The sequence below is a fragment of the Rhinoderma darwinii genome, chromosome 9 (assembly GCF_050947455.1).
Source record: "Rhinoderma darwinii isolate aRhiDar2 chromosome 9, aRhiDar2.hap1, whole genome shotgun sequence".
NCBI lineage: Eukaryota > Metazoa > Chordata > Amphibia > Anura > Rhinodermatidae > Rhinoderma > Rhinoderma darwinii.
In genome coordinates this window covers 43,251,771-43,276,587 of record NC_134695.1, presented here as the reverse complement: position 1 = coordinate 43,276,587, position 24,817 = coordinate 43,251,771, and the positions used below count along the sequence as shown (strand labels likewise).

Below are 24,817 nucleotides of genomic sequence, written 5' to 3'. Positions count from 1 at the left end.
ACTTTGCAGGGGCCGGGAGCGCCACCGCTTGGGAGGCCTGCGACTGGGAGGAGGGAGAGATCTGCATCACCGTTGCCACAGAGACCGCGGTGGCGACAGAGAGCATCCCCATCAAGATTCCGGGAGCGTTGATGGTTTATATGCTTTCTCTTTAACCCTGTTGCATTGCAGGTTTTCACCCATACAGGGATGCCCGAGTTCGTCATTCTAGTGAGTCTGCAAAATTATATTTTATTATTCCCTGTTGGGCTGGTGTAGGGATCTGGTTAGGTATACTGTCGGGAGTTCGGGTATTGGGTGGCTAGAAACGTCCCGTCGTGGGCTTATGTTAGGCATTTATAGTCCCCGTAGCTTGTTTACGTCCGTATACGATAGGTCTGTCCCTTCAAGTAACTGGTTCAGAAGAATGTGATAATAGAGGCTGTGGAGTTTAGTCCGATACCCATACTTTCTGTTATCGGTAGTGGTGTACTGCTTGAACGTAGTCTTCTGTGACCCCCACATAGGATTATCGCTGAGACTAGACTGGTTCTACCCAGTGATACAGGTGCTTAGCTGCACAATATAGTATATTTGTCGTGACAGGATGTTTTACTTGTCATCTGTTTATTTTTTATTTTTTTTCATTATCCCTTTTATGCTCTTTCTGCTATGCTATGGTAATGCAATGTATACATGGAATGTTTGTAATGTACTCGATGTCTTTGAAGGGATGGTGGGCCCGGCGGCAGTGTCTGGCGAACACAGGTATTTTGTGATTTGGATGCATCTTGGTTCTCTTTGAGTTCATGGATAATGGCTGATTTCACCATCTAATCCATAAATCTTTTCGGGGTAAGGTGATAGATACCTATGTGGATTCTGAGGCACAATTTATTTTTCTGAAATGTGAGGTAGGGGTCCGCACGGTCACGGTAGCCAATATTTATGCTCCTAACACTAACCACTTCCTTTTTTCCTGAAAATGTTGGAAGAGTTGGGCTCTTTTTCGTCGGGCGCGCCTATCCTATGTGGGGACTTTAATTTGGCCATTAATCCTTTGCTTGATAAGTCCTCTGGGCGGACTTCCCTGGCATACAATAAGTTGAACAAATTGAGGAAGAGGCTCAGAGATATGCAACTTTGTGATGCGTGGCGGTTGACTCATCCGGCCGATAGGGACTTCACCTTCTATTCGTTTGCCCATAACTCCTACAGCAGGATAGACTACGTCATGGTTCACCATAGTCTATTATCTTTTGTGAAGGAGACTTCCATTGGCAGTATGCTTCTCTCTGACCACGCTCCGGTGTCTTGTGTACTGCGCTTTTCTCCGCAGCGTCGCAAAGAATTTACATGGCGCCTAAACGAATCTTTGCTGAAGGACCCATTGTGTTTGATCGAGTTGAAAAAAACGGTGGAGAATTTTAGGGGGGGATCATGCTAGAGATGAAACCGCCTCAGCGGTGAAGTGGGAAGCTCTTAAATGTGTGCTTCGGGGGGTCCTCATCAAGCATGGTGCTCACCTTAAGAGGGAGAGAGGGGCGAAGCTGCAGGCGCTTCTAGTTAGGGTGCAGTGCCTAGAATCCCAGCATAAACAGACGCTGCAAAAACGCACTCTTCGGGAACTCACTAAGACTCGCCATGAGATTCAATTGTTACTGGACAGGAATAGTGCTCGGCTCCGTCAGGTGTGCTCCCGCTATTATTATGAGTGGGGTAATAAGGCGGGGAAGGCGTTGGCGAGGGAGATGCGTGAGAGGGGGGCGTCTTCCTTTATACCCTCGATACGAACTGTAGCGGGGGAGCTGGCGTTTAAGACGGAGGATATAGCATCGGCCTTCTGTGAGTATTATTCCTCGCTTTATAACCTGCCCTCTCCTACTCTGGGTAATGTTCCTCCCGAATCACTGCTCTCTTTATCTGAGTATATTAGGGACACTGCGTTGCCCCGGTTGTCTCCAGAAGAGGCTTTGGGCCTGGATTTACCATTCACTAGAGAGGAGATACTGCAGGTTATTAAAGCTTTACCGGCGGGGAAGAGTCCGGGGCCTGATGGGTACACCACGGGATTTTACAAGTCCCTGGCAGAGGACTTGGTACTGTCATTGCAGGAGTCGTTTAATTCCATTTCGGAACAGGTGAGGTTCCCTGATTCGTTTTTACAGGCTCATATCACGGTCATCCCGAAAGAGGGTAGGGATCCGCAATATTGTGCGAACTATAGGCCAATCTCTCTCATCAACACGTATGCTAAGTTTATAGCGAATAGACTGGCCGGGTTTCTGGGGTCCCTGATTCACCCGGATCAAGTGGGGTTTGTCCCAAGGCGCGAAGCCAGAGATAATACGCTGAAGACCTTCTCTCTGATTCATCACGTGACGAAGAGTAGCGTTCCATGTATGCTTTAGTCGCTGGATGCGGAGAAGGCCTTTGACCGGGTGGATTGGGGGTTTCTGGAGGCGGCTCTTGGCCAGATGGGAGTAGGTCGTTTAATGTTAATGTCCCTTTACAATCATCTCCAGGCGAGTATTAGGGTTAATGGATCTCTTTCTGCTGTATTAGGGTTGGTAATGGGACTCGACAGGGCTGCCCACTGTATCCTCTGCTGTTTGCGGTGGTGATGGAGCATCTTTTGGTAGCAGTTCGGAATAATGCTGACATAAGGGGGGGTTCAGGTTGGTGATATGCATTTTAAGGTGTCTGCGTTTGCTGATGATTTATTGTTCTATATTACACGTTCACACCTATCATTGCCGCCTTTGATGAAAGCCATCCGAACGTATAGCTATTTTAGTAATTATAAGATGAATATGTCTAAGAGCGAGGCCATGAATATCTCCTTGTCGGTGTCGGAAGCTCATCAGGTGCGTAGTAATTATTCTTTTGCATGGAAGTCTGGCTTGTTGAAATATTTAGGGGTGCGGATATCTGTGACTCTTGCGGACTCCTACTCTCTTAATTTTCTGCCTAGTCTTCATACTCTTAGAGCTGACCTGGACAAGTGGGAAGCCAAGGATTTTTCGTGGTTGGGTAGGATAAATGTGATAAAGATGAATATCCTGCCACGGTTGATGTATCTTTTCCAGACGGTCCCATGTGTCTTGCCCTGCCGCCGAGAATAGCGAAAGCTACCCTTTTCAAGAGTAAGCGGAGAGGGGGGCTAGGATTGCCCGACTGTCTGGCCTATTACTTTGCGGCGGTGAGTGCTCGGATCTTGGACTGGTTCCACCATGCGGACTCTAAGTTGTGGGTGAGACTGGAGAATCTTTTGGCGCCGGTCCCTTTTACTGTACTTCCATGGCTCCGGATGCGGTACTTTAAGGGGCGGGAGAACGATCTGCTCCCTTTGGTTGCGGGACAAGTGGTACTCACGTATAAACGTTACTGAGCTCTGGCTATAGGGATCCCTCCCGATGGTCCGTTGTTGGCGATATCCCATAATGTGGACTTTCCACCTGGGAAGCGGCCCACCTTCTTGACCTTTGCGTCCATACCCTCGCCACTAACTTTCCGTCATGTTCTGACGAGTTGGGGCTTGAAGACTTTTGAGGCACTTGTCCCGGAGCTGGAGAGATCATCGGTCGGGCGTTGGGACTTTTTAAGGCTGCAACATTTCTATACTGCTAACAAGGCGAGGCTGTCTTTGCACAGGGATCTAACACCGATGGAGCAGCTGTGTGTTGCTTCTTCCCCTCCGGAGAGAACTATTTCCCTAGACTATAAGTGTTTGCAGGATTTAAATAACGAGGTTCCACCTTGCTTTGTGAAAGGGTGGGATAGAGAGCTTACTTCACCTCAGTCGTCGGCTGACTGGTCAAAAGCTTTTGCCCTGTGCCATAGCTTCTCCATCTCCTGCAAGGCCCAGGAAACTAATTACAAGATCTTGTCGCGCTGGTATAGGGTCCCCACATTGCTTCATTCCTTTTATCCGGCGGTACCTGATGAATGTTGGCTGTGTAGTAGGGCTGGTGGTACAATGTTGCATATTTGGTGGGGATGCCCGTTAATCAACTCATTCTGGGCTACAGTGGTGGACCTGAAACAGAAAATCACAGGTTAAGTGCTTCCCAATACCCCGGAGGTGTTGCTTCTTTCCATGCTTCCTGGAGCGATCAAAAGATACACGAAAACCCTGATTCGTTTCCTGTTGATCACAGCAGGTACGGTTATGGAAGACCAGTAGCGTGCCAACTATTACTGAATGGTTCCAGGAGATTTTACATCTGCAGAGGATGGAGGAGGCAACACAGGTCCAGCAAGAACATCCAAGGTCGGGGAGATTGGTCTGGCAGGAGTTCTGTGAGTCGGACGATTATTTACTTTACGCGTAGGCCTCATAGGTTTTTCAGGGGGGGGGGGGAATTGGCTTGATCCGCCCTGATAGCGGGAGTGTGGGTCCTCTGGTTCTGCCTACTTTCCTTATCCTCTATCCGATGCAGAGTGTGGAATTAACGCCTTATCGCGTGTCATGGTTCTGATGCCGTCTGTCGTGGTGCCCACTGTCCTGGATGAAATGTCAGTATCGATTGTGATGTATTGCTATGTATTCCCGATATCCATGTATCTTATCCACCTTATTTGTTTCTCCTCTGCTGGTCTATTGCATGGAAGTGTTATATGCATAATACGGATTGTTTTATTTTTTTTACTTGCTTTTGGTTCTCTCTTTGTTTTCACTTGCCGGATATGTATGATGGATGCGTATATTTTCTGTCTTGATGTACATTCCTTGCTTGTTTTGATTTCTTTTTGTTGAAAATACCCAAAAATAAATGTTAAAAAAAAAAAAAAAGTCTTCTTACCGATGGGGAGTTTGTCGTACAATAGATTATCAGTAATGATTTTAATATCACTTTGATCAGCAATGATAATCTTTACATCTACAGTATGGCCACCTTTAGTTTAACCCCTTAACGACCAATAACATAACTGTAAATCATTATGGGTGGGCAGAAGTATGGCGCCTGCTCAATTCGCTGTGGGTGCCTGCTGTGTAATACAGCTGACTACTCGCTCTAACGGCAGGGATCGGAAATAGCACAGATCCCAGACTTTTAGCCACTCAGATGCTATGGTTATTTGCAACCACGGCATGTAAGAGAGGGAGAGGAACCCATCACCCCCCCCCCCCAATCAAAGATGTGATCATGGGTTGTCATAGCAGCTAGGGGCCTGGTGAAGCCCCCCAGGTCAGCCATTCTGGTCCTTCTTTCAAGCCCTGCCAAATTGTTAACATATACAGTTAAATCATTAGTTGTTAAGGTGTTAAAGAGGATCTGTCAACCCTCCTGACTTGTCTATTTTTTGCAAATACAGTCCATTGACAATTTTTTTCTTTGAACTCTACGTTGTGTTATTCCTCTGTTATTCCTCATGGCAATGAATAAGCTGACAAGTGGGTGTTACCATTCTGCTTGTCAATGGGGTGTGTGTCTATATATTTTGACACTGTCCAAACAGTGCTGACAATGACAATGGATACACACTATTGACAAGGAGAAGGGTAACACCCAGTAGTCATACATTTCCAGATGGAATAACAGGTACGGCAGAGCTTAGGCTGCACAAAATTATATGTTGAAATCAATGGGCTGATCTTAAAAAATTTTTTACAAAAATAATAATAATAATCTAATCCCATCCCTAAATATATCACAGGCCTCCTATTTTTATGTTTGTTACATATTGTTTTTTTTTAATACTCTATAGACGTCTCTAGATTTCCGCGAATCTCAGGAGGCCGAGCCTCACCCACTTTGGGAATACCCGTGCACAGCCCTATCTGACCCCACAAAGCTTGTAACGTTTGATTTTCGGGAAAAGGTCCCTACAGAAGATATGACCGCAGAGGGGTCTCTGAACCTTGTCAGGTGAGTGTGGAAATATCACTGTGTAGCAATATACGATGTCTTCAGTTATAGGGAAACGCTGCTCAAAACTAAAGTTTGCCATGTGTTCAATTAATGGTCCAACCTCTGGTATCTCCACCATTGCCAAAATAAGGGTCACTTAGTCCCCGTTCTCCGATAAGGAGCAGGATGAGCATGTGCAGTCCCTCTCCATAGACGAACTGTGGCACCCCCACATACTGTCTCCTTTAGGCAGAATTTTGCGTTATGATTGATGGAATGGCCACCTCCTCTCTGTCTTTCACCAAATAGTCCAACCAGTTTTCATCCCTGTCACAGGTCTGGTGTGTGTCATGGAATGGTGCTCTGGATGGACTACCAGCTCACAGAGGATATTTCCATAAGCACGGGACTGCTGCAGGTGTCTGATGAGACGGTGAGTGACTAAGATATGTGATCTATCCCTGTTTGGAGTCTCGGGGTATATCTTACTATTACCTCCCACCAGCGCATCTATTCACAGGATGTGATGGACTCCTGGTGTAGAGAAGTCCATCAAATCCTAAAGCTATAACATCAGCCACTAAAGGGACCAAACCGGGTGACCAGAGCCACTAAATTTTCTTGGTTATGGTTAAATCGTAAATGTGACTGCCTTTCCCCATTAAACATTGTTTTTTTTACATAAGGTATATGATGAACTAAGAAAAAATGTGCATCTCTTAACAAGTTGGGTACTGTCCGGACTCTTCTTTCCACGGTGATTAGGCCAGCTCGAGTATTTATTGCCTTCCGTGGTCAGATGAGTGGTCCGTACATTCATGCCAATGTTAGTGAACAGGAATATTCAGGCCGCTTCAGTAACAATACCTCAGTGGAGGTCCATGAGTTTAGACCTCCACCAATTTCTCTAACTGAAGCGTTACTCAAACCTCTTCCATGAGACACAATATGGAAGGCTAGCCATACACATTAGATAACTGTCGGCCGAATGATCGCTCGATCGACAGCTATTCCTCCCGATTCCCCCCATACACTTGCACACTTGGCTCGGCTGAGCGTACATGTATTCTGAATGGGGAGAGAAAAGTAAACCGCTGCCAGATACCTCTGGCGGTGGCTTATCTCCCCAGAGAGCAAATCCTTTTCTCCCCCTACACTGGAGGAGAGGCCCGCCCCCATACACAGATGGTCACCTTAAATCAATTCGCACACTACTGCACCGTGGGCTACATCAGGTACTAAAACTAATCCCTGTTCACTTGAATAACAGCTGGGCTGCAGTACCAGACACCGCCTTTGGGCAAGAGTGGTGCTGTTTCTGGATAAAAATAAGACCCTTTTTTCTAATCTCGGACAATCCTTTTGTCGTGGAACTTGCTGACTTTGTAAAGGGCCATATAGTTACGGTGCAATTCATGGACTCCCACTGATAGAATTGTGTGACCTGATGTGTCAGAAATATATGGAGTTCTTCTTTAATGTGCAAAATAAAGAGAAAAGTAATTTTAAAACTTCTGTCACTCTCATCTTGTCTGTATTACAGGGCAACTGTCAGTGGTACCCACACCGCAAGCAAGGAGTTTACTTTTTCAGCTCTCTCTGGAACCCGGAACCGGCCCCTACATACAGCCAGAGCTCGGTCACTTACCAGCTGACATTTAAGCCACAACTGGGAGACTTACGCATGCGTTTCATCCCTAAATAGCAGCATTCATGCTCTCAGTAAGACGTTCACGCTCCGCAGGGTCCTGGGCTTCTGTATTTCGCCTCAGTCAGACCTGTGGCTTTTTAGAATTGGATGTTGACTTGCGGTTATTCTAAAGTAGGGAACCATACCTGTACAATCCTTAAATATGCCTCCTATGAAGTAAAATAATTTCATATTCCTTCTCTTGTTACATGGCCTGCTCCCAGCTCTTGGCCCATAATCCTGGATTTCGCTTCACCTTTCTTATTGTTATGTCTAGTTTTTATGTGAAGGTTGTTTTAAAAGCAGGTCACAAATGCATTCAGCTCCTGTCTAGAAGCCGCCATGTAATGTAAGAGAACAGGGCGGGGGGTGGAGAGGATTGATGACACATGATAATTGCCTCTAATATAATTATTCTATACTGAGCTATGCTACTTATAAATGATACTGCGTCAGTGTCTGTAGGTTGTGGGCTCTTTTGGGGGGGCCCAGGGGGGCTTGAAGTGGTTGTCTGGTATAGTAAATCCGTTTCAAACACCCAACTAGAATATTCTTAAGTTATTGTAAGAGGGTTCCTCTTCGACACCCTCCTCTTTTAGCCTGAGTGAAAAGCGTCTAGAAAAAGTGGCTCTCGCTCTGGAATACCCGGCATGTCTGTGCATTTCACGTTCAGCCCAATGATATCAATGGGCACTGTGTAATGCTTTGTTTTCCCTGTGGTGGCGCTGTGCACTTGCTGCCGGGTTTCCCCACAGATTACAGGTGAACGCTAGGGGATTCAGCGGTGGGACACCCTGTGAATAAAGACATTAATGTCAGGAGCTTTCAACTACAGAGTCCCTGGCCAGAACAGCGGCAGAGGTTTTGGAGGCCTCGGATGTCGCTCTTCATATATGAGCAGTGATGTCAGAGGCTCCTCAACTCCTCCTTCCAATGCTCTGGGCAGGGACTCCATAGTTAAAAGCCTCTGACATTACTGTCTATAATCCCTGGGATGAGCACTACTTGATACTATTACCGGGGATTCCGGCGCTGGAGAAGCCCCCCAGGTGTACGTTTAGCGTATAACTCTGACGTATATCATGCTGTATACTTCTTTTTTTTTTTTTCCGCAGGATCCCTCTGGATGGAATAGCGTAATCTACTACGTTATTCCATCCTCAAAAAAAAAAAAGTATACCAGCCCGACAGAGGCCAAAAGGAAACTCTTTTGTTTGCTTTTCCAATGAACACCCTAAACGGGCTGAAACGCGATGTGAACCAGACCTAACGAAACAGTATTCATTTAATGAGATTATTGACCTCTAGGATGGACGTATAGAGCAGGCGCAAAACATTCACTGAGCAATTTTGTGATATTCTTATTTAACAACCTGAATTACCGGCTCCAAAAAAAAAAGCAAGAAAATCCCAATTAGGAACATAGTATTGGAATAATTCCAAGGCCTCTGCTGCGAACACTGATTCTTGATGAATTTGTTGCAGATGGGACAGGCTGGATTACCAGATGACACAGTCCGCCCCATGGGAGAGCGCGGAGATTACTGCTGGGTTATGGCTCCTCTTATTTATTCTTCTGCTTGTGCTCTACATGTGTGAATCTGCTTTACAAGTATTCCATGTCATTCTGAACATATATTTATTGTCACATTCTGACATTGTCATTGATGGCGTGAATATCAGCAAATAAAGGTTATTCTTTATATAATTGACAGTTCTACAATTTTCCAATATACTTTCTGTATCAGTTCTTCACAGTTTTCAATATCTCTGCTTGCTTTCAATTAATAGGAACCTTTTTTCTTTACTTAAAGGGGATACAAATCTGTCCTGGTCATGTGACACGGGTGCATGGCATTGGTATTGATATGTCCATAAAAGTCTGAAATATTACATTTTAAAGTTATTTAACCGGCAGGGTGAACACTGTAAAAAAAAAAAATACTGCCAAAAATGCTGTTTTTGATCCGCTTCGTGTAAAAAAAAAAATATTCTTATAAAAGTGATAAAAAAGTTGTATGTAGGGCAGCGTTGTGACGTCACTGCATCACACTGGCCAGCGCAAGGGTCCCGCCCAGAGACCGTGAAGTGCACCGTCCGTCGCGGGAACAGGGCAAGGTACTTCCAAGTTTTTTAGGGTGTGGGGCTTGGTGGCACTATATACAAGGGGAGGGGGGAGCAGTGTGGCACTATATACAGGTAATATTTAGTCTGGTATAGTGGTATGATTTTATATATATTTATATTTCTTTTTGTTTGAGAGGGGGGACGTATGCTTTGGGGCTTGCAACATTCCTGGACGGGCTAGAGATCAGCGCTGCAGCGTCTTTTGAATTTACATCATTATTGATACAGTAATTCAGCATTTGGGACCCCACTTTGTCTAAAACTGGCCCTGCCTAACCGCTCGGGAATCATACAGATGACGGTGATGGTATCGCTCACATTGTCATTGCTTTAGTTCCCCGACCTTCTACAAAATTAAATCTGAATCTGATTGATTTCTGTGGGCAATTCCAATTTTATTCCCCCACCGCTGTCTATCAGGCAGGTACACCTGTGCACATTATATATAGGGAGCAGTTCTGCGGCAGCAGCAAGTCCACACCATATGCTGCTCTGTATTGCGCACGATCCCGTGGCAGTGCAGGTGTTAAATCCCACGGTTTTGATAACAGATGATTTCGCTAATCTCAGCCATGTTTTCCTACGGTTCTGGAGATCTCCTGTTCTCAAACCTCCAGCTCCCGGAATGTTGTCAAACAGATGGGCTGTGTGGGTGACGAGTGTTGAATATTAAAATCGGTCCGTTCTCCTGTCTTGTTATTGATAGTGCAGGGTCCAGATGGCCGCTCGCAGGAGGAATTTATCCAAGTATCTAAATGGCAAAATCTCTAAGTACAGAATCCTGTGCAAAAACGGACAAAATATGTAAAGGTTCGTGGATTATTGCAGAGCTTCCTGAACTGTTCACCTGTCGTAACTCTGCAGACACCACCTGTAACCCGAGAGACATCTCCACATAGGAACGTTGCGTTACACTGGAGCCATATGTCTGTTCTATCCCTCCACATTGTGTCTCTTGTCCTATTTTACATCCGGATTACAATACTCCGCAGCAGATTCCTCTCGTGGCTTTTGTCCCAGTTAACCCCAATGACGTAAAAATTTGGCTAAACCTTATGTGCAGATATCAATATGAAGTAGATCTAGGAGAACTATTAACTGCACCACTATGAGCCCTGTGTGGCCTGAGCCGCATAGAATAGAGGGGGTAATGTGCTCAGTTCCACATTTTCTGTGCGGTTATAGGTTGAGACAGAGACTATTGAATTATTGTAGACACCTGTAAGGCTATGTTCACACCTGCGTTGAACCATTCCATTCTGCTCCGTTAGAGGAGCAGAACAAGGGAATAACGGAACCAAGGTTCCATTGCACAACGGAGAACCCATAGGTTCCGTCAGGCTGTCTGTGCTTTTACTGGACACAATAGCGCAGAATACTGTGGCCTAATTCACATGACTGTGTTCAGTCCGTGATATACGCTGTGGGAACTGTCCCGTACTGTAATCATGTTTTCAGCACAGGGCAGTAGTTCCACGGCGAGGCAGGGAGTCCTAGCGTCATAGATAACAATGATGTTGGGAGCCCGGCTCCCTGCACGGTGTTCGGTCTGAGAAATGCGGACCGTATATCAGGGACCGAACACGGTCGTGTGTATTAGGCCTTAAGTTACATTCACACGAGCGTATCAGATTCACGCGTGTGAAAAACGCGTGAATCTGGTCCATGTGTATTGCGTTATGCATCAGTGTGCTTTGCAAGTTGCGTGCACTCGCAAAGCACGTATTTTTTTTTATTTTCAATCGAATTGATGCACAAATCACGCACTGCACACTAATGTGCATATGTGTGTGGTGCGTGGTTTTCACGCACCCATTGACTTCAATGGGTGCGTGATGCTTCAAACAACGCAGAAATATAGGACATGTCGTGAGTTTTACGCAACAGACTCACAATGCGCAAAAATCACGGACTGTCTGCACGGCCCCATAGACTAACATAGGTCCGTACGACACGCGTGAAAATCACGCGCGTTACACAGCCGTATATCACGTTAGTGTAAATAAGCCCTAATGCCTACAGGTTCAAACTACATTGTTTCAACGCCACCAGCAGCGCACAGAAAGCCGGTCGCCACAGCGTGACCACCACGACAAAACAAGAGAGGGATGCTGGCGCGCGGAGAGGTGAGTAATGGCACGATCAGCGCTGTTTGTGACAAAAGACTGATGTATCGCATTTCTTTCATGTCCACTCCTGCATTAAAGAGGCTCTGTCACCACATTATAAGTGGCCTATATTGTACAAGATGTGATCAGCGCTGTAATGTAGATTACAGCAGTGTTGTTTATTTAGAAAACCTATTTTATCTTTATGCTAATGAGTTTCTTAATGGACAACTGGGCGTGTTTTACTTACAGGACGTGATGTGTATTCAGAATCCTGCCACTTCTGTAGCGTCTCTGTGATATTTACAGCAAGGCAAGTGTAATCTCGCGAGATTACGATGTAACCTGTCATTTAAAACGAGATTACGCTTGCCTTGCTGTAAATATCACACAGACGCTACAGAAGTGTCATGATTCTGAATACACATCACGTCCTGGCTGGAGGTAATGTATATTCACGGTCAGGACACTTGAGTAACGTTAGTGTGTGTGTATGTGGCTGCACATAGTGATCTAGCAGGATCGCTATGTGCTGTGTAAATGAATGGAGAGCAGTGTATGACGCTGATTGGTCACTGATTGGTCAGCGTCATACACTCCTCTGTACAACGCCCACTTGGTCATATAGTAAAACACGCCCAGTTGTCCATTAAGAAACTCATTAGTATAAAGCTAATATAGGTCATAACTCCGTAAAAAATGATCGTTTTTCTAAATAAAAAAACACCTCTGTAATCTACATTACAGCGCCGATCATATCATGTATAATATAGGCCACTTATAATGTGGTGACAGAGACTCTTTAAGCAAAAAGAAAAAAAACTGCAGCAATATCGTGTGTGAATTCCTGGCAGAAACTGTTCAGTAAAGGTCATTTTTACACGGGCCGATAACGGCCGGAAAAGCGAGGGCTGATCGATATAACTTGTTGTCCAGCGTTAATTTGCCCCATTTACAATGATCATTAATGTATGGGGACGAGCAATCCATAATATGATCACTCATCCTCGTGCGTTTGCATCATGTCCGCAGCACATCTCCCGTTTACAGCAACCTTATTTTTGGCCGTAAAAAAAAACCTGATGAACGAGCGTTGGCCCAAGATATCCGCATAAGATACGAGTACATTTAATATATATATATATGTGTGTGTGTGTACGTTATCACCAGAGCCCCTATAAGCACATATGTGTGTGTATATATATATATATATATATATATATATATATATATATATATATATAAAAAAGAATCCTTCTCTGTAGTATTACCACACCTTCAGATGTATGCAAATCAATAATGGGTACGATACCCCCGGGGCCAAATGCAGAAGTTTTAAACTGGGGTTTTCAAGGGCCATTGGTGCGCACAACGGAGACAGCGAAATGCCTCTGATTATATGGACTTTCTACATAAATGACATCATGCACTTTTACATGAGGAGGTTTCGGGGTTAGTGATATTTTCCTGTCATACTCCTGATGGTTTAGCGGTTAATACCGAATATCTTTGATGGTCTAAGTGAAGGAGTATTGATACGTTATACATGTGGTTATGGGGAATATCTAATATCCCTGGTGGTTTATGTTGCTTTAGTGGTATAGTGGAGATGTTTTTTGGGCAAATGCAAGACAAGTCTTTGTGTTCTTGTGGTTTGCGCCTTAAAACTTTCCTATGGATAACATTTTTGCCCAGTGTTTTCTTATTGTGGAATCGTACATGGACCATAACTGAGACAAGTGAGGCCTGAAAACAATGTTTGTCGGTGGGAAGATGCAGAGCAGACGACACAGATTTAATTTTATTTAATAAATGGGTCCAGAAACTTTATAAAGGGGCGGGTCGCTGTTTTCTTAACAAAGGGATCCAATTCCCTTAGTTTTCTTCAGACATCCATAGTGAAACATTATAACTTTGTCTTCTTGCAGCTGCCACTAGGGGGAGCTCACTGCATAGTCATTTTTACAGCTCTCATTGATCTCAATAATAAATTAATATGCAGTGAGTTCCCCCTAGTGGTAGCAGAAATAATTTCAGCCGTTAACTTGGATTTTTTATGAACTTAGATGTGATGGATAACAGGAGGATGCTGAGAGTCAAGAGACATGCAGGACCAGCTGTCACTGAACCCGTCAGGTTCGCAGGACTGACTGATTCAGTGAATAGCGCTAGATACAGCTGTTTTGTCTAGAGCAGAGGTTCTCAAACTTTCTGAGGCCGGGACCCAACTTGTGGCCGAAACTTTTGTTTGAGTCCCCCCACTACCGTACTTAGCCCCATTTCGTTTGACGTATTCAACATCATTCGTAGTTGGATGCCGGTATTTCGCTCCATTCGAAAAATAAGTCCCTGCAACCTCGAAAACAACGACAATTGTGCGGGCGAGGTATGGGACGGGCTCAAGGTATCCGGCTGCTGTGCGTCGCTAATGCCTGACTATGGCTGCTGATTGTGGGTCATGTGACCCGACCCGTCTATCAGTGGCCATCAGAGGCATAGCTAGAGGTTTAGCACAGGGGGTGAAACACATCTGAGTGGGCCCCCCACACGGGATAATGCCCCATATAGCTGCTCCCACCGAGTATAATCCCCATACACGCCACCATAGCTGCCTCCACTTAGCCCCAATAGTGCACGCCACCATAGCTGTCTCCACACAGCCCCAATAGTGCCTAATAAAATACATACTCGCTTATGCCCATTCCCACGACGGGTGGAGGAGATCCTTCTGCTCCTCCGGTCTGTGCAGTGTGTGGCTCAGCGCAGACAGGCGTGATGGCGTCACTACATCGCCCCTGTCTGCACCGACCCGCTCACGGTATAGTAAATGCTGGAGTAAGGAGCCATCAGCTCCCTGCTCGAGCTTTGAATTCCACTGTATCTGCATCCTGAGGACGCAGATACAGTTGAAACGAGAAAATCAGTGAGTGGCTCGCGTTCCCCTGGAGGTCTTCATACAACCCACCAGTGTTGGGAAACAGTGGTATAGAGAATACTGAGCAGCTGTATCTTAAAAAGTAAAAATCATTTTTAATAAAATGTATTTACAAAGTTTATGAACACTATGTTCACACGCACAATTAAAGCTGAAAATTACGGAGCTGTTTTCAAGGGAAAATATCCTCTGATTTTCAGCCGTTTTTGAAGGAGAAAACGTTTTTTGATGCTTTTTTTTTTTAAGCCGTTTTAGGAGCAGTTTTTCAATTGACCCTATGAAAAACCGCTCCAAAAAATGACTCAAGAAGTGACATGCTCCTGCTTTCTACGCGTCATTTTGATCAAATTGTATATGCCCACTTGCCACTTCACGGCGACCTCCGATAAGTAGGTCCTCTCTCTACTGGTTGCAGCGCCGCATGGCTGCGCCCACCACCACAATACTGCACTTGGAGAGGGAGCAACCCAGAGACCCAGAAGCACCCCTGCTGCCAGGCCAAGCCACCTTGACTTTGGGCCACGTTCCCCCACAAGTGCAGCACCACAGCAACAGACACCACCACACGGCACCCTTTAAATGTGCCCAACTGAGAGCACAAGAGCAGAAACACTTATGAGGTCATTCCTTAATTAAAATCAGCTGGGTTAAAAGCGTGGAGCGCTGGTATCAGAAATTGCAAAAATGGGAAAGAATCTATAAATATACTGGTTGAAGAACCTCCTGTTCTTTGATTAAAATTGTGGATGTGCGGTCCTTGTTTCTACTTTTTAACCACTATATACATGGGCATTGGGGCACTATCTACTGGGGACATTGTGGCGCTATCTACATGGGCACTGTGTGTGGCACTATCTACATGGGCACTGTGGCACTAAGTGGGCACTGGCACTAGGGGCAGCTAAGGGTGCATTATACTGTACGGGGGCAGCTATGGGGGTAATATACTGTATGGGGAAGCTATAGAGGCATATGCTGTATGAGGGCAGCTTTGGGGCATTATACTGTATGGGGGAATTTGTGTGGACATTATACTGTGTGGGGGCATTTGTGTTGGCCTTATACTGTATGGGGGCATCTATGGGGGCATTATACTGTGTGGGGTCAGCTATTTGACATTATACTGTGTGAGAGGCACTATGGGGTATCCTATTGTGTGGGGGCAGCTATAGGAGCATTATACTGGGGGGGGTTCTTTGGGGGCATTAAACTGTGGGGAGGCACTATGGGAGCATGATACTGTGTGTGCTGAACCCGGTGTATATGGGTGGGGACTGGGTGGGGTCAGAGGCATGGCTCCCTCTTTGCCATACTTGAAAGTTGGGAGGTATGCTATAGGGGGTGCAGAGGTACTAGTGGCACACATGTACTTGTGCCTGACTGGGCCCAAATGCCCCTTTGCCACATGAGCCACCAGTATTATAAATGGCACTTAGTAAGTGGAGGCCTGGTTATAGATTTTGCATTGGGGCACAGGAGCCTCTGTGATGCAGTGGACTGCGAAGACCCATATCCCAGACCTGCGCTGTAGTTTAAATGTGTTTCCGAACATCTTAATAACTATCCAAGATACATGTCTCAGGGTGGACAAGAAAACTGCTAGTTCATGTTTTTATGTCCCAGGTGCCAGCTATATTGATTTCTATGGTTTTACTTCCTCCTTCGCTGATGTCATTATTGGATTCCACTTCTCAGTATTTCTTGTATTTCTACTTGCAAAGAATATAATAAAATAAAGACTGCGCAGTGAGAGGGTTAGGAGGCTTCTATTACTAGGGCTGTTTGCCAGGCACAGCTAAGAGAGGCTCTAGGTGACAGAAAAAGCTGCGCGTATTTGCATGCGGCAAAGCCGCAGCGTAATACAGTACCAGCATAGTCAATGAGATTCCAGGAAATCTCATGTACACGCTGAAGTATTTTCCGGCACGTAAATTGACCTGCGGTGCGGATTTTAAAATCTGCAGCATGTCAATATAGATTGCGTTTCCGCTTGCGAATTCTATCTGCCTAGTGCTGAGGAAAATCACACCAAAACACGCAGCAAGAAAATGTCGGAACACAGAGCGGTAGAACGGGGTTTAGGGGGCCCCGTTCTAGAGATAAGTGCGGGTCCCAGAGGTGGGACCTACAGCTATCTGACGTTTGACATATCCTGTGAATATGGCTGACAATGTAAGCTGTCAGACAGCTACTTCCTGTCCCAGAAACTGAAGGAGTGGAATTATTGGTGGCAGCCTGACAAATTACTAGGGAAACGATATGATTTTAGGACAATAATAAATATCTTATATGGGACAGAGGGACGTTTCTAGATGCGACCACAACCTCCTGCATCCCCTGTAGTTACGTGCTGTGACGTCACTTTCTTTTGCAGGTCCTTCACCGGAGCGACGGAAGACTGAACAGACATCGCCTCCAGCCGCTGCAGATTCGGATAAACGTCCTGGCACAGCCAGAGGCGATGTCTGTTCAGTCTTCCGTTGCTCCGGTGAAGGACCTGCTGAAGAAAGTGGCGTCACAGCGTGATCTCGCGAGATCATGCTGTGATGTGAATCAAGCCAGGCTGGAATGGTCAGTATCATACACTTTTCTATACAACGCCCACTTGGTAAATAGAAAAAAAACGCCCAGTTGGGCATTTAGAAAAAATTTGCATAAGTCGAAAAATGTTCATAACTTGGTCAATTATAAACGTTTACGAAAAACAAAAAAATAAAAAAACGGTAGTTATCAGCATCAAAGCGCCTATTAGATTAGGTAGGAGATAGGGAAGTTATAAACTGGTGACAGCCTCTTTAACCCCTTCCCGCCGCTGCCATTTTTTCAGCTTTTCATTTTAGTTTTTTCCTCCCCACCTTCCAAAAGCCATAACTTTTTTATTTTTCCGTCGATATAGTCCTATGATTTTTGTGGGACGAGTTGTAGTTTTTCGTAGCACCATTTATTTTGCCATATAATGTACTAGGAAAAGGGGGAAAATTATTTGTGGGGTAGAAAATGGAAAAAAACAGCGATTCCTCCATTGTTTTTTGCGCTTCGTTTTTACGGAATTCACTGTGCAATTAAAACAACATGTTAACTTTATTCTGTGGGTTAATACGATTACGGCGATACCAAATATATATCGTTTTTTTTATATTTTACTACTTTTACAAGTAAAAACCGAAGTGTAAAAAATTAAATTTATTTTGTGTCGCCAAATTCTAATAGCCATAACTTTTTTAATTTTTCCATCGATTCAGTGGTATGAGGGCTTATTTTTTGCAGGATAAGCTGTAGCTTTTAATGATACCATTTTGGTGTACATGCAATGTTTTGATTGCTTTTTATTTCATTTTTTGTGGGGGATTAGGTGACAAAAAAAATTGCGATTCTGGCGTTTAAATATCATTTTTTTTTTATGGCGTTCACCGTGCGGGTTAAAATCATATATTGTAATAGCTCAGACTTTTACAGATGCGGCGATACCAATTATGTTTATTTATTAATTTTTTTACTATGCTCTAGGGGGAAAATGGTAACAGGTTTTTTTTTTTTACTTTTAATATTTTTCGTATTTTTTTTACTAATTTTTACTTTTTTTTTTATTAGTCCCCCTAGGGACTTCAACCAGCGATCATTAGATCACTTGCACTATATCCTGCAATACTAATGTATTGCAGTATATCGTGATTCTGACAGCCACCTATTAAGCCCTGCCGGAGGCAGCGCTTAATAGGAGCACAAAGATGGCGGACCTGGGGGCCTTCATTAGGCCCCCCAGGTAGCCGTAGCAATCATCGCCACCCGCATTGCATTGCGGGGGCGCGATGAGCTGTTAGAGGGTGTCACCCCTCTTTCTAACGATTTAAATGCCACGGTCGCTATTGACCGCAGCATTTAATGAGTTAAACGAGCGGGATCGCGCTCGAGCACGATCCCACTCGTTACTCTGAGGTGTCGGCTGTAACATACAGCCAACACCCGCATCGTATGGAGTGGGTTCACTCCGTGAGCCCGTTCCATACTTCCCTTACCCCACTATGGCGTATGGAAAATGTCGGGAAGGGGTTAAAGAGAACCTGTCTGCTCTCCTGATGTCTGTTTTAGTAAATACTTGTATTCCCTATGAAATAACAATGCTGGAGCATCTTTCTTTTAACTTTGCGTTGTGCTATTCCTCTGTTATTCCTCCTGGAAATGTATGAATAAATTCACAACGGGGCGTCACCATTCCACTTGTCAATATGGCTTGACTATGCACAGTTTTTGACATTGTCCAATCAGTGCTAACCATGTCAAACTGTGTAGGGACACACACTATTGACAGGGGGAATATCTAATACTTATCTTTTTCATACATTTTTCCAGGTAAAGATTCAGGTGTTTAAATGGTCAGACAGAAGGATTTGGTCTTTTTAAAGCCAGATTCAGACGTACGTAGAGCATGTACCTGTGACGGCTGTTAAAACACCATTCGTCACATGGACGCATGTAATTCAATGGGGCTGTTCAAATGGCCCTTGTGTCAACAGACCGTGTGAAGTGTCCGCTGAAAAATAGAACATGTCCTATTTTCTTCCGTTTTCACGGATCCCTCCATAAACTCAACTCTATGGGGATCCACGAAAACGGAACCCGCACGGGGGCAACTCAGACGTGACAAACTGACGTTCGTGTGAATCTGGCCTAATTACAAGTATTTGATAAGATCTCTACTGTGTAATATTACCATATTCATGTTTTCCTTCTGTAGCATCGCACCCACCGATACCATCTGTTTGCATTAGAGGCCGGATTTATAACCATAAACATTAGGCTGGAAAATAAGAACATGCGAGGAATATCCTAATAGTGAATGTTTCATTGCATTGACGCGTCAGCACGTCCTCAGTGAGGGGGTGTTTTAAGTTTACTCACCTCCTTGCCTAAGGGCTTATTCAGACGAACGGGATATACGTCCGTGCACGGACCTATATTAGTCTATGGGGCCGTGCAGACAGGTGCGTGATTTTTACGCTGCGTGAGTCCGCTACGAAAAAGTCACGACATGTCCGTTCTTTGAGCATATTTCGCGCATCACGCAAGTCAATGGGTGCGTGAAAATCACGCATGCCACACGGAAGCACTTCCGTGGGACGCGCGTGATTCGCGCAACAGCTGTGAAAAGGATGAATGAAAACAGAAAAGCACCACGTGCTTTTCTGTTTACAAACATCCAAACGGAGTGTCATAATGATGGCGGCTGCGCGAAAATCACGCAGCCACGCATCATACGGGGCTGACACACGGAGCTGTTAAGTGCCTTTTGCGCACTCAAAACGCAGCGTTTTTATGACACTCCATTTGGATGTTTGTAAATAGAAAAGCACGTGGTGCTTTTCTGTTTACATTCAGAGTTTGACAGCTGTTGCGCGAACCACGCAGTTCGCACGGAAGTGCGACCTGCGTGGTTTTCACACACCCATTGACTTCAATGGGTGCCTGATGCACGAAAAACGGTGAAATATAGAACATGTCGTGAGCAGACTCACGCTGCGCAAAACTCACGGACTGTCTGCACTGCCCCATAGACTAACATAGGTGCGTACGACACGCGTGAAAAGCACGCGTGTCGCACGTGCGTATATTACGCTCGTGTAAATGATGCCTTCTTCTGTCTTGTAATTTGCATGTAAATGCCTGAGATGATGAATTTTATGGCTAACAATTACTGATGGATTGTTAGGGTATGTTCAGACGGCAGAAAACAGCACCGTAATTTCAGCCGTAATGGCATGTGCAGGTGTCTTTCGCTGCGTCCATTACGGACGTAATTGGAGCTGTTCTTCATTGGAGTTAATGAAAAAGGGCTCAATTATGTCCCAAGAAGTGTCCTGCACTTCTTTGACGCAGGCGTAATTTTACGCGCCTTATTTTGACAGCGACGCGTAAAATGACAGCTCGTCTGCACAGAACATCGTAAGACCCATTGCAAGCAATGGACAGATGTTTGCCGACGTATTGGAGCCGTCTTTTCATGCGTAATTCGAGGCGTAAAACGCCTCCATTACGTCTGAAAAGAGGTCGTGTGCACATACCCTAACTGATCAGGGACACTGATGGGCTGTCGTCTAGGTAGTAAATTGAACTACATAAGCCAGCCCCTTTGGAAGAAGGATGCAATGCTGATGCTATATGGATGCATTCGTATTTTTATCACTCTCCATAGACTTCATGGGGCAGTTTCCATTCATAAAATGGATGAAAGTTGTGCACTCTGCGTTTTTAAAATACGCTAGTGTGAAAGCAGCGTTCGACGGTGTCCACTTATCACTGACCGTGTCAGACTGTATTAAGGATACCTCTTAGGGTATGTGCACACGACCTCTTTTCAGATGTAATAGAGGCGTTTTATGACTCGAATTACGCCTGAAAAGACGGCTCCAATACATCAGCAAACATCTGCCCATTGCCTGCAATGGGTCTTACGATGTTCTGTGCAGACGAGCTGTCATTTTTACGTGTCGCTGTCAAAATACGGCGCGTAAAATGACGGCTCGTCAAAAGAAGTGCAGGACACTTCTTGGGACGTTTTTGGAGCCGTTTTCTCATAGACTCTATTGAAAACCGCTCCAAAAACTGGCGTGAAAAACGCGAGTTGCTCAAAAAACTTCTGAAAATCAGAAGTTGTATTCCCTTGAAAACAGCTCAGTATTTTCAGACATATTTTGTTAAGCGTGTGAACATACCCTTAATGGCAAGGGGAATGGTAACACTCAGTTGTCAGTTAGGCCTCTGCTACACTGAGACAATTTGTAATGCTAAAGTTGATTGATGGAGTGACAGCTGCAGGCCACAAGATTGCATGCAACTCAATGTATTGCTCTGTTCTGCTGTAGTTCCATAGCTAACATTAATTAGTTGCATTACAAAAAGTCTCAGTTTAGGCCAGGTCTTATTCATACATTTCCAAGAGGAATTACAGAGGAACATCACAGCAGAGTTCCACATAAATATGCTCTAGAATTGTTCTCATGGGTAATAAAAAGGATTTACTATAACAGACATGTCAAGTGAGATGACAGATCCTCTATAAATCCAGTGATTTACAGGTGACATCTTCTTTGATTGTAGACGTCCCCCCCCCCCTTCGGACGATATGACGACTTCTACTGATGACTCTAGAGGTTGCTGCTGAGATATCTTTGGCCCTATACTTCTCCAGACAGCCTCTATAGCAACACACATAAATTAATACCACAGACCAGGGAGCTCCTTAATCAATGCAGTCCCAAGACCTGACCCCTTAAAGGCTATGTAAACTGTTTGAAGACTAATTTGTTTTTATTAAAAAAAGTTGTACTTTTTGAGATACAGCTTCTATGTATCCTTTATACAGAGCAGCTGTAGCTTGCGCTGAAACCTCAATCCATCATCAGGTCAGCGGGACTGACTGTCTTCTTTGGTGACAGTGCGTCTACGCAGGATCCACCGGTTACCAATCACATCTAAGTTGTAAACCTAGATGTGATCGATAACAGGTGGAACGCGTGATGTGATCGATAACAGGTGGAACGCGTGTGTTAGACACGCAGGACCCGCTGTCACCAACTGTCACCCGACTAATTCGGGTTTTGGTGCAAGATCCAGCTTCTATCTCAAAGTTAAAAAAAAATGACAAAATTGCACAAAACACTCGAATACATTATTTTAGTAAAAAAATAATAATCTTCAGGTCTACATATCCTTTAATCAATGCAGACCCCTGTATATACATACCCTCCTCTGCACACATGGTTCTAATGCTAACAGCGTCAGGACCCAGTGTGGCGGCTTCCAGAGCTGAAGAGGAGCCTGGCTGCAAGGTGGGTAAGTATTAACGGGATGACTCAGCCACCAGAGTGTCCGCCAACCAGTGTGCGTCACCGCCAAAATAACAGCGCTTTCGAGCGGGACACAATACAACCCTAAAATATTGCCATATTGTGACCAAATAATAGTTATGCTTTATAAAATCTATGCAAATAAATATCTATATTTATGCTAAGAGTATGTTCACACGGCAACGCCAATTACGTCTTTTACGGACGTAATTGGAGCTGGTTTTCATTGGAGTCAATGAAAAATGGCTTCAATTACGTCCCAAGAAGTGACATGCGCTTCTTTGAGGCGGGCGTCTTTTTACGCGCTGTCTTTTGACAGTTTGGAGACGTTTTTCCGGGCGTAATTCGAGGCGTAAAACGCCTGAATTACGTCCATAAATAGGGCGTGTGAACATACCCTAACACATACACACAGAATACATCTATATACACTCATAAAAAAAGGCAAAACACTCGTATACACATAAGAACAAGACATTTTGTATGAAGAAACGTTTACTAGAGCACTGATGACTTCAGCAGCGCTATTTTGGTGTCCGCGCCCGATCCCTCCGGGGGGGGGGGCCAGTCTGAAGGTTCCATCCGGGCAGATCTAGGGGGCAATCTAAATTCACTCCACACCAATAGCTGTGTGTGTGGTATGGTAGCTCCGCCCCATTTACTTGAAATGGGTGTAAGCTGCAATACCTGGCTTAGCCCATGGACAGGAGTGGTGCTGTCATTGACAGGATTTTTATTTTTTTTCTAATCCTGGACCTGGACAACTACTTAAACTTCCATACCTAGTGAAAGATTGTTCTAAATACAGAATGATGACTTGGCACAGTAGTCCAAGTAACAGCTAAAGTCCTACACCTTTTGCCGGATTTTACTTGGCCTGGTTTCAGTCGGCCGTAATACAAATACTTTTACTGTCCGTACTATGTACTATGACCGTACTATGACCCTCCGTAGTCCTACGGTACCAAACTTTGATCACTAGAACCCTGGTGATCTACGTTCGGTTTAGTAGAACTGCGGCGAGTCCGGGTCTAATATCCATAATACGGACATTAATGTATGGCCATCTGAAACCGCCTTAAGCCTGAGTGAAAGTGATTAATTCTAGCAAAAGTTCTGAATTTATCTTAAAACCGGTTTATAGCTCGATCACGGGTCTAATCACTTTATATCTTTGATCATAAGGGTATGTTCACACGCACTGTTTTCAGATGTCATTCGGGTGTTTTACGCCTCAAATTACGCCTGAAAAGACGGCTCCAATATGCCTGCAAACATCTGCCCATTGCTTGCAATGGGTTTTACGATGTTCTGTTCAGACGAGGTGTAATTTTACGCATCGCTGTCAAAAGACGGCGCGTAAAAAGACGCCCGAGTCAAAGAAGTGCATGTCACTTCTTGGGAAGTTTTCGGAGCAGTTTTTCATTGACTCCATTGAAAAAACGCTCCAATTACGTCCATAAGGGACGCCGCGAAAAACGCGAGTACTTGCAAAAACGTCTGAAATTCAGCAGCTGTTTTCGCCTGAAAACAGCTCTGTAATTTCAGACGTAATTTGTTGAGACGTGTGAACATACCCTTATAGTCATTTAGAACATTTGTTGGAAACAAGTGCTGGATTATAAGTCATTTCACGGATTTTGGATCCGAGGTAACTGGACTTTGAATGGTCATGGGCATATTAGAAAGCACTCGCTCTCCTGACAGATGGAGTTCGGTGTGTTTTGCGGCCTCATCCTTGCACGCAGCTCCTTACTTTGATTTCTGTGTACAGATTTGTCTTGAGAACCTCGTACGAGGTCACGGCTATAGTCACTAAGTGTAGCAATATTTTATGTATAAGGCCTCATGCACATGAATGTGTTTGCGGCCGCAATTCACCCACAAATCTGTGGGTGACTTGCGGCCCCATTCATTCCTATGGGCCCATGCACACGGCCATGTGTACGGCCCACGACCTACGGTCGTGTGCATGAGGCCTTAGATATAAATATATTTTAGTTGTTCTTTGTTCTCTACTCTTTTAGTAACTTTCGTTTTGTTTTTCTGTACTAAAAGATTTTTCAGTCGTGATAAATTGATAGATCGGTGGGGGTACCAGTGAGTCCTCCACTGTTTTCGAACCTCTTCCAGCTGTGGATGTGCTGGTGCGGAGGGACAGAGGGCTGGTGTTCCATGTTCTAGCAATTAGTGGGAGTCCCGGCTGTCTTGTGCATAGGTGATCACAGATAAACCTTTGGGTAAATTCACACATTCAAGTTTTGTGGTTTATTTTTTCT

General features: G+C 44.7%; 1 protein-coding gene across 1 annotated transcript in view; it reads left to right on the top strand.

Annotated features, from left to right (window-relative positions):
* The window catches only part of PRMT7 (protein arginine methyltransferase 7), a 39,059-nt gene extending 30,685 nt beyond the window's left edge, over window positions 1-8,374 (top strand). The window contains exons 16-18 of the mRNA XM_075837567.1: window positions 5,692-5,852; window positions 6,171-6,267; window positions 7,378-8,374. Of these exons, the coding sequence (XP_075693682.1) occupies window positions 5,692-5,852; window positions 6,171-6,267; window positions 7,378-7,539 (420 nt within the window). The 3' untranslated portion in view covers window positions 7,540-8,374. The remainder of the gene's footprint in view (window positions 1-5,691; window positions 5,853-6,170; window positions 6,268-7,377) is intronic.
* Window positions 8,375-24,817: the final 16,443 nt, after the last annotated feature.